Source organism: Mycteria americana, chromosome 4, assembly GCF_035582795.1.
Source record: "Mycteria americana isolate JAX WOST 10 ecotype Jacksonville Zoo and Gardens chromosome 4, USCA_MyAme_1.0, whole genome shotgun sequence".
In the NCBI taxonomy this organism is placed as follows: domain Eukaryota; kingdom Metazoa; phylum Chordata; class Aves; order Ciconiiformes; family Ciconiidae; genus Mycteria; species Mycteria americana.
The window spans coordinates 31,616,636-31,626,402 of NC_134368.1; the positions used below are offsets into that span (position 1 = coordinate 31,616,636).

The 9,767-nt window shown below is 56.0% G+C and overlaps 1 protein-coding gene across 1 annotated transcript; it reads left to right on the forward strand.

The window, feature by feature from the left end:
- The first annotated feature begins 5,026 nt into the window (after nucleotides 1–5,026).
- GSX2 (GS homeobox 2) lies at nucleotides 5,027–6,019 on the forward strand. The gene is made up of 2 exons (XM_075499210.1): nucleotides 5,027–5,507; nucleotides 5,679–6,019. The coding sequence occupies exons 1-2, from the start codon at nucleotides 5,027–5,029 to the stop codon at nucleotides 6,017–6,019; spliced, it is 822 nt and encodes a 273-aa protein (XP_075355325.1).
- The last annotated feature ends 3,748 nt before the right edge of the window (nucleotides 6,020–9,767 follow it).

The window sequence follows — 9,767 nt, forward strand, 5'->3', positions numbered from 1 at the left end:
AGAGGGGCTCGGCGGTCCCGGGGAAGGGGAGCCGGAGGCCTGTCCTTCCTCCGTGCGGGGGGGCCCCGCAGGTCTCTCAGTCACACACCGCCCCCCCATTTCCTCGGAAACGGCCCGATTTTCCGGGGGGGCTGCCGTGCCGAGTCGAGGTGGGGTAATTTATGACCGGGGATGGGGGCAAAGGAAATCTCCCACGGAAGGGAAGGGCACCGGGGAGCTGCGTCTGCGGGGAAGGGGGAGAAGCAGGCTCCCCCTCCTCAGCCCGGTGAGCCCGGTAGCCGCTGCCGGGCTGCGAGCAGGTCTCCGGGGAGAGGGTCCGCGCCTCTGCCCGACGGGGCCGAGGAGGGAAATGCGGGTGCCCGGAGATGGGCAGGGTTTGAGGGGTGGTGGGGTCTCGGCCTCGGCTTTGCCCCGTCCCCCCGGGCAGCGAGGAGCTGGGCAGGCGGCACTGCGCGCTCCCAGCCCCAGGACACGGCTCCCATCCCCGGCGTGGCGGTCGCCGGCCCCTGCCCTTAATGAGATGCTTTGAAATCCAAAAAAGCGAGTTTTAATGCTACATCCTTATCTTTGGAGGAGCGCGGTTTTCTTGCCGCGGCGACGTCGCTTGTTAAACAATCAGCGGCTGAGCCCCTGAAAAGAGAGGCATTGCACCCTTCTTGCTGAATGCGCTTCTCAGTGCATATAACGCCAGGGCCTTTTGAAGTCTCACAATGCGTGTTACGCCCAAAGATTGTCTCTTTGGACAGATCTACAACGCTTGGCTTCATGTTTGGAAGTTAAATGGACAGCGAGGTTGTTGAAACTCCCACGCTTTACGCTAGCGCAGACACTCGGTACGTTCGCCCGTTACTTTCCGTGAGTGAAAGAGGCAGGGGTGGAGGGAAGGGGCTGCTGGTTTAATCCGTGCCCCGAGCAAAAGGGGGGGGAAGCGACCCAGCCCAAACTTTTCCTCTCTTTTCTTTGCTTTGCTTTATTCTTTGGCAGCCTTAAAATAAGAGCTATGTGCAAAGCGTGCGCCCTGCGTAGGTAGCTTCTGTCTCGAAGTCGCTGGCAATGTTGCTGCTCCATGAAATCAAAATTTATGATTATTCAAATGTTGGGGACTGTGAAAAGAGAGGAAGAAAGAGAGAAAATTAATATTGCAGCTGTTCTTCTGATTAATGAGAGATAATTGCTCATGAAAAGTCACCCCTGTGGCATTTTGTTGTCTCCTGGATCTTTGTTCTTTTCCACTATTATTGAGGACTTTCTTGAAGACTAAGCGGTTCTTTTCAATTTTTGGTATTCAGAAAGTGTTGCTTGGTTACAGATAATGGAGAAATCTCGGGCTATATTGGGTAAGATGTGCCACAGACAGCAATATCACAATGCCACTTTCAGAAAAGGATGGATACAAGTTAACGATGCGCTTTCAATAAAACATTAATAGACTTGTTCACGCTTTTATAATGACCTCCTTAATGGGAGCTGGGGGCAAGTCCTGTCTTTTGCTTGCGTTCGCTTCACAAAACCCGGCTCCGAGATCGCCGATCGCTTTGGGAACTAATAGGAAATCAATGTCAGATTAGCGAACAAACACGGTGGTAGCGCAGGACCCGCGGCCCCTCGCTTACCCACGCGCGGTTTTACTTCGAGCGGGGCTTTCCCGCCTGGGAACCGACCCAGCCCGGGGCGCGTCCTGCCCAGCGCCACGCGTGTCACCCCGGCGTGATGCTTGCGGCTACGGCCGCTCTGCAGAGCCTGTTTCGGTTTTTTGTTTTTGTGTTTTGGTTTTTTTTTTGCTGGTGGCAACGCGTCCCCCGGCTGCGGCGCTTCCACGGAACTCGCTTCCACGGAACTCCCGTGAACTCGGCGGAGATGCGCGCCTGAAAGCCGCGCGTTCTTCGGGCGGGCATGGCTTTTCCTTCTGCCGGGAGCTGCGGGGTTGGGGGAGGGAAGGGAAAGAGTCGCTTTTGTCATTTAAGCCGTGAATCTCTTCTACATAAAGGTGTTAGAGACATCTGGAAGAAAAGAGGGACCAGCACCCAGTCCTGCGCTCGGCGGACCAGGGGAGCGGCTCTGATGTTCTTTTTGAACTGCTCCACTTTCAAAAGGGGGCAATTTCGTTACATTCTCATTTGTTACACTGTCTTGAACTAAAGGCAGACAAAGCTATACTCTGTCACCCCGAGCAGAATGAAGGGAATCAAAGGATTTTCCCTTAAAAGGACTAATTTTCTCCTTGAATTATGAAAGTAATGGCTAGGTAACAGCCTGTGCTCTGTACCCAACTGCTTAATACCTTCTAAATCCTTCCACGTGGCTCTCCCAGTCGTAGCAATTAGAGCTCATTATAGGCTCATAAGAGCTCTCATTTCGGGGATTACTTAATGGACAATGAAATTTTATCGGACAGAATTATTGAAAAATAAAATTGTAACGAGGCCGATGTGATGTGGGCGCACGCCTTACATCATTCCGCCTGGTTTGGGATATCTTTTCTTTCAAATGACTTCTTTTCTTGCTCTGGCTTTCAGGGGTAGGTTTTCTTTGTGTTTTTTTTTTTTCCCCTCCTCTCTTTTATCACTGCACTTGGTTTATTATAACAATTACAAGTTGCAATTTTGATCCGACTCTTACTCTGTCTGCCTTCCCTTACGACAGCCCCCTCCCCAGATCCACTCTATCACTGCAGACAGTTTTTTCCACTGAGGTCGAGGGGTTTTTTTTTATTATTCTTTTCCAGAAAAGCCTCTCATAAAGGAAAAAGAAAGAAAACGCAGGGATCCGTTCCAATCTCCGCCAGATGAACTGTGTTTTAAACGGGGAGAGCCGGGCAAAACCCCATGCCTGTGCAGGGTGGCCGTGTTTAACATCTTCTCCCCGGAGCTCCAGAGGCACAGCCCCGGGGAGGGGCACCCGCCGCATCCCGGGAGCCGCGGTCCCCAGCGCCTCGGCGGCCAGAGGCCTCGGCGGCGGCGCGGGCAGCGGTCCGGGACCGGGCCGCGCCGCTGCCCGGGGCTCCGGGGCCTGGCGGCTCCGGGGCCTCGGCTGAGCCCTCGGCAGTTTGGGGAAAAGTAGGTGAGGTCGGAGCCGACCCGCCTAAACCCCGCGAGTCCCTAATTGTTGTCACAAGACGCGGGATTAGCGCATTGCTGGAATAGCTGCCTGTTTACACTCCGGAGCCCCGCCGGCCGGTAAACACTTTCTAATTGAATTCTAATCACATTCAAATAGCTCCATAACCAGCCTCAGCTGCAATTCATAAAACTTTAATTGCCATCCATAAATCCTCAGATCGCCGAGTGCAGAGTGTCCCTAAAAACACCGTTGCATCACGCCCGCTCCGGGCCGTCGGGGAGGAGGGCGACCGGGCCCGGGGTCCAGCCGGCCCTTGCTCGGGGCGGGGGGGGGGGGCTGCACGGCGGCACTGCCTGCGGCGGGTTGGGGACGAGGCCGGGACAGCTGGGCCAGACCTGGCCCCTCTCTTGACAAGGCTCGAGTTGCACCGCTGCGCCTCGCTGGTCCCAGGGGCGAGGAAACGCTGTCTCCACCAGAAGGCGGGCAACAGTTCTGTCTTGCAGGGTTTTAACAGCAGGAGAGCGGGTGTGCGGGAGGGCTCGTAGGATGCCCGCGTCCCGGTCCGGCCCTTGTGCACGATAACCGCCTCTAAACGCGTTAGGGCTGTTGATTCACTGCCTAGCCTCGGCTCAGCCTCTGGTAATCAGGCGTAGTCTGTGTTTTCTGCTTTAGAGCACAGTTGTCACTTCCCTTTCCCGAGTCCAGTGGGATGGGATCCGTGGTCCGTTTTAAATGCCGCTTCGCATCTGCCAAACAAGAACGCGATCGCCCTTCCATTAACGATAAGTCTCTTCTTAAACTCCCATAAAACAGGTCATTGGAAAATCGTGTAATATGCTGTGAATACCTTGGCTTTTTAATGCAATCTGAAATGCTCCGGAGCCACCGACCGTATTTAGCTGTTTATCCAATTTTACTTTGAATGATTGCTTCAGCAAACTTGGTGGAGATCAAAGGATCCCCCCCCGACATGGTCGCCTTTCATTAGCGCTGCCGCATGCAGTCCTGAAGCGGTCGGGGAAGTTCACTTGGAAGTTTTCCGTTTTGACACCGTTTGGCTGAGAAGTGTCCAGATATTTCAAGCCTTTGTCCGTTGGAGTAATTGCCAATTTGGCAAGATTCACTGGGGGTGAAAAGGGCGAGAAAAAAAAACCACCAACCCACCCGACACGCATACGCATGCACAGATGCATGCACAGATACACGCACACGCGCGATCCTCGACTTTATATCTATGTCCGTGTCTCTGACCCCGGCTCCTCTGGTGCGGAAAGGGCCTCCTGGAGGAGTCCGGCCGCAGGGAGTGGACCGGGCCGGGACAGCGGTTGGCCCCACTCCTCCGTGGGAGTCACGGCCCCTCGGATGACACTTTACGCGGGGGGGGGGGGGTCGGCGCTGACCCGCTTGTTTCAGCGCATCACCTGCTCCCCTCTCCCCTTCCTGCGGGGAAAAGAGCGTGCTCCTCGGGGAAAACCCCCGAGCAGAACCTCCCTCCGACTGATTTTACCTCCCGGGTGTGTTGACAGGGGGATGTGGCTGCGACGTGTGACGGGGCCGCGGCGCAGCCCGGGGCGGCCGCCCCCTCCCCGGCTTCCCCGCTCCTATAATTTATCTGGGGCGGAGGCGGAGGACTGAAGTCAGCGGGCAGCGAGGGAGCACGCACGCTTTGGGGCCCCCCCGCTTTGCCCCCCCACCCCCCCGGCAGCCTCTCCTGCCGGCCTGGGAAGCCGGGGAGATTTAGATCTGCGAGGCTTTCAGCCATCACGTGTTTAAATAGTTGATATAAAACCCCGGCGCAGGGGATCCAGGCGGGGGGACTTTAAGACCAGCCCTCTCCAGGGACCCTTTTGTTCAGCTCTCGAACATAAGCACCTTCTCGCCTCGCCAGGACTTCAGTGGCAACTTGGCCGAGCAGGAAAAAACCCGACTTTGGGAGAGCCGCCCCCGGCTTCGGCAGCCCTCCGAAATGTCCCGCTCTTTCTACGTCGACTCCTTAATCATCAAGGACTCCTCGAGGCCGGCTCCGTCCCTGCCCGAGCACCACCACGGCCAGGACTTCTTCATCCCTCTCAGCATGCCTTCCCCCCTCGTCATGTCGGTGTCGGGCCCGGGCTGCCCGTCCCGCAAGAGCGGCGCCTTCTGCGTCTGCCCGCTCTGCGTCACCTCGCACCTGCACTCCTCCCGCGGCGGCGGCGGCGGCGGCGGCGGCGGCGGCGGGGCCATCCCCCTGCTCAAGAGCCAGTTCCCCGCCGCCGCCGGCGAGGCCCAGTGCTGCCCGCGGGCCGGCCACGCTCACCACCCGCCGCAGCACCCGCCGCCCGCCGCCTCCGTGCCCGCCGCCGCCGCCGCCGCCGCCGCCCTGGGGCACCCGGCGCATCACCCACCTGCCTGCGCCGCCGCCACCTACAGCGTCAGCGACCCCCGGAGGTTCCACTGCCTCGGCATGGGTAGGAGCCCTGCGGCCGCCGGGGAGGGGGGCAGCGGGAGAAGGGGGTCTCCCCCGAGGGTGCCCCGGGGCGGAAAGCCGCGGGAGAAGGTCTTTTCTCTCTCTCGGGTTTTTTTTCTTTCTTCTTCCCTTTCCCCCGCCCCACTGAAGTTCTCGCTTCTCTCCCGTCCAGGAGGGTCCGATTCCAGCCAAATTCAAAACGGGAAAAGGATGAGGACAGCTTTCACCAGCACCCAGCTCTTGGAGCTGGAGAGGGAATTCTCCTCCAACATGTACCTGTCCCGGCTGCGGAGGATCGAGATAGCCACCTACCTGAACCTGTCCGAGAAGCAAGTGAAAATCTGGTTCCAAAACAGGAGGGTGAAGCATAAGAAAGAAGGCAAAGGCACCCAGCGAAACTCGCACGGGGGCTGCAAGTGCAGCACTAGCCAGGGGCATTACCCCAGGTCGGAGGACGAAGAGTCTCTATCCCCCTCGTCGGCTACCGAGGATAAAGAGATCTCCCCGTTATGAGCCCGGCCCGGAGCTCCGCTCCCGCCGCCGGGTCCCAGCCCGGAGCGGGGCAGCGGCACGGCGGCTCACCTGGCACCGCTGCCCCGGGGACAGCAGCCCGCCGACCTGGAGCGGGCTGGCCCTCGCCGGCCGGCAGGTTCATTTTCATCCCTTCGCAGTAATAGAGAGAGAGATATAAATATATTTTTTGAATGTAAATGTTTTAGTCGTGAGAGTTCCACTAAAACGTTATTTATGTAACCCCAGGAGCGGGCACCTGCTCTTCCTAACATGTGACACGGGACTGGGCTCGCACGGACCAGGGGCCTCCCCCCGCCTTCCCCCCAGGCCGTTTAAAGAAAAAAAAAAAAACATATTTGGAACCGAAAGACGAGACATTAAAGAACTGAAACGCAAACAAAAACCTGTAGGGCTGAGAACCTCCTGGACGGACTTCTTACAAAAATAAGGAAAGAAATAAAGATGGGTCGTTTGGGTTTGGGACGGCGGTTTGTTTGTGAATAGTTTTATATAAAATTTCTATTTATATTTATTTAAATAAATGAGACCAGACGAGAATTTAATTTTTTTTTTCTTCTCCCCCCCCCCCCCCCCAAGTGCCAGCCTGGTCCAGGCAGCGAAGGTGGGCCGGCTGGGGCAGGGTGCGTTTCTTGGCAGTTCTTTGTACGGTGAAAGCGTTGGTGTACATGTGTCAGACCTCCGTAAAGACTAGAAATAAATGCCATCGCCTACTAACCCGAGTACGTTCTCTGTTCCCCTGTGACTCGGGCCGGCTGGGGGGCGGAGGAGGGTGGGGGACCCCGCTCCGGCCGAGCGGAATGCAAATGAAGCCGCTTTTCTGAGTCGAGCAGCTTTGTGCTCCTTTACAGCCGGAGCCAGCGCACGCCCTCGCCGCGGCTGACAGCTTTCTCCCGCCCGCTCGCCCGGCGGCACCGCGCCGGGGACACCCGGCTGCCGCTGGCCCGGGGCCGCCGCTCCCGGCAGCGGGGCCGGGGCGAGGGGCTGCGCGCCCGGACACCCCCCGCCGGGGCGATGCTGGCCGGCCCGGCTGCCCCGGCTGGCACCCCCCGGCTCTTTCCCCCGAGGGGGCTGCCTGCGCCCGTCAGCCCCTCGCCAGGCTGAAACTCCCCTTAGGTTACCCCGCGACGATGTTAATCAGAAATCAGGGAATGTTTTATTATAGTTGTTTTCCTCAGGCGCCGGGACAGTACCCGGTCTTTCCGGCGTTGGTTTCATTCGGGCGCCTCGGCCGGGCTCAGGGAGCAGATCCGAGAGCAACCCTACTCGTGGGGCCAGGCTGAGATGGGGTTGAAGTGCTCTGCAGTCTGCGCTGGGCAGCGCCCGGCCACGGGCCCATCCTGCCTCTGCCTGGGGCGAGCCGTCCTCAGCTCCTTGCACGGGCTGATGCAGAGTGGCATGGAGCTGGAGCTGGTCAGTCCCGAATGAGCCTCTTCACAACTTTTTTCCTAGTTCCTGCAGTCCTGGCAGGCAGTGTATGAGCAGATCAGAAGTGCCTTTTGCACACTGTGTTATTCCCCACTCGCACCTTTTCCTTGGGTGGGTTTCCCCCTAACACAACCTACACTTTTTGACTTCAGCCTCCGAAACTATCGCAAGACCTTTTCAGTAAATAATTCCTGGAACAATCCCTACATTTCTCGTGTTTGATCCCTAACCTCGGAGCTTTGGCTCAGAGGTATGTCTCCAACTGCACTTGCCTGCTCTGCTTCTAATCAGAAAAAAAGTAATAAGCCTGCTTGGGGTTTCTTTTGCAATCTGAATAACCCAAGCACCCTGGATGCTGGAGAGAGATGCAGCCCCAGCCCAGTGACACTCTCACTGCTTGCTCATCTTGGAGGAGAGGTCAGGTGCATGGGCAGGTCTGGGGTAGGGTGGAGAGGGCCTGGGTGGTGTGGGCACTGCCCCACAGCCCTGGACCAGCTGCAGCGCTTGGGGCAGAGGCAGTGCCCAGCACACTCGCAGTGTAGCAGGAAGGGAAAGGAAAGGCAGGACCTGGACTTGTAAAACAAATACAAAACCTCACTCTTCCGCATCACAACCATTTCACCACTTCAGCTGAGGGCCTCTACAGAGGCCAGCAGCCCACATCCCAGCTGAGCAGGTGGGGATGTTGTTTACCTCAGTGGCAGTCCCCTCACTTGCCAGGCTGGGGAGACCAGAGGGCCAAAGTCTTGTGGGCCTTGTGACTTCCTCCCAGGGGACCTCATGGAGGGCCTGGCTGAGGGGGCTGCCTCTTCTTAGGCTTACCCTAAAATCTGCTGAGGTGGGCTCTGGAAACTGTTGTTCCCCTGCTTCAGTTTACCCATGTCTAGCTTACTCCTATAATCCCATCGGGTCTTTTCCAACCTAGAAGCTCTGGGAGGAGGCGTTAGCACCACAGAAAGTCCTGCCCACCCTCCCGGCAGTGTCATCCCCTCCTGTAACAGGGGGGAGTCAACAGGCCTGCAGCAGCCTGGGAAGGCAAAGCTTTGCTGGGGGAGAAAAAGCATCACGCTCTTTGAAATCTAAGACTGGGTGATACTGCAAAACTCAAAGATATTTTAAAACTGTAAAGATATTTCTTGGTAGAGTGTATCTGTTCTCGGTGTAACTCTGTGGCAATATGCACGTCAGTGAATAAATGGGTATTTCCTTCCGCTTCTAGAAGATACACGAAAAGGGGGACTTTTCATTGCAGTATTTAACAATTTCTTAAGAGTAAAAGGAAAATGAAATTAGTTGCTATTTCTTGTAGTAATGAATGTTCGCATGTATCTTTCAAGGGTTGAAAGGAAATAGTGGGGTATTGTTATCGCATACAAGCTATACCGTTGAGACAGTTGCTGTCATCACCAGATTCTTCTTTATTTCAAAGTAAATGTTTCATGTTTAAAAAGTTGGAAAAGACAAATGATGCAATGGTTTTCCCTGACACATCTCAGAAGGCTGGTACAACCAGCTCAACCTGAACCTGGCACTGGGGAGTCCAAGCCAGTGTGACAGGAGCACTGCTGGAAGTTGTATGTACCCTAACTTCTAGTAAACATATGTAGGGTTTCAAAGTCCAGCATTCAACAGTTAGAAATTTAGGCAAATTGACATTATAATGTGTTAGGGTTTTTTCGTCCTTTTTTTCCTTCTTCTTTCTATTCTTTTTTCCCTCCCACAAAGTGCAAAGTGCAGGTTTTTTCCCCGACTTGTTCACTGCCCAAGACAGGCAGTGTTCAGCTCCCTATTTAATATTCCTCTTATCATTAGTTTTCTAAGGAAATAAGGACTATGCGTCGCTCTGCTTACCTGTCTGCCACTTATCCTCATTCCCTCGTAACTCTTAAACCCTGTGATCAATACCAACCAGCGGGCTGACACGATAGCTCTGCATGGGTCTCCAAGATACCGAGTTCCTATGAGTTCTGCAGAGCTCCGAAGCAGGCTGGGGGGGACAGACCCGAGAGAGACCTCAACTGCCACCCATCCAGTCTGGCAGGAATCGGGTAACCCGCATCTGGGGGCAGCTGCAGTGCGGATGTCTTTTGCCCAACAGCCTGCTGGAAGAGGATGTCTACAGGGGGAAGAAGATGGTATCACGGAGGCAGACCTTGAGGCAGACGGTATGGTCAGCAAACATAGAGGCTGAGAACAGAAGTGACAGAGGAGGCTGGAGGGCCTGGGGGACACGGGGCAGCACCCAGATAACAGCTTTTTCCTTTTACCATTCAGTGTGATCCCAGGCCTTATTTGTTGCAAG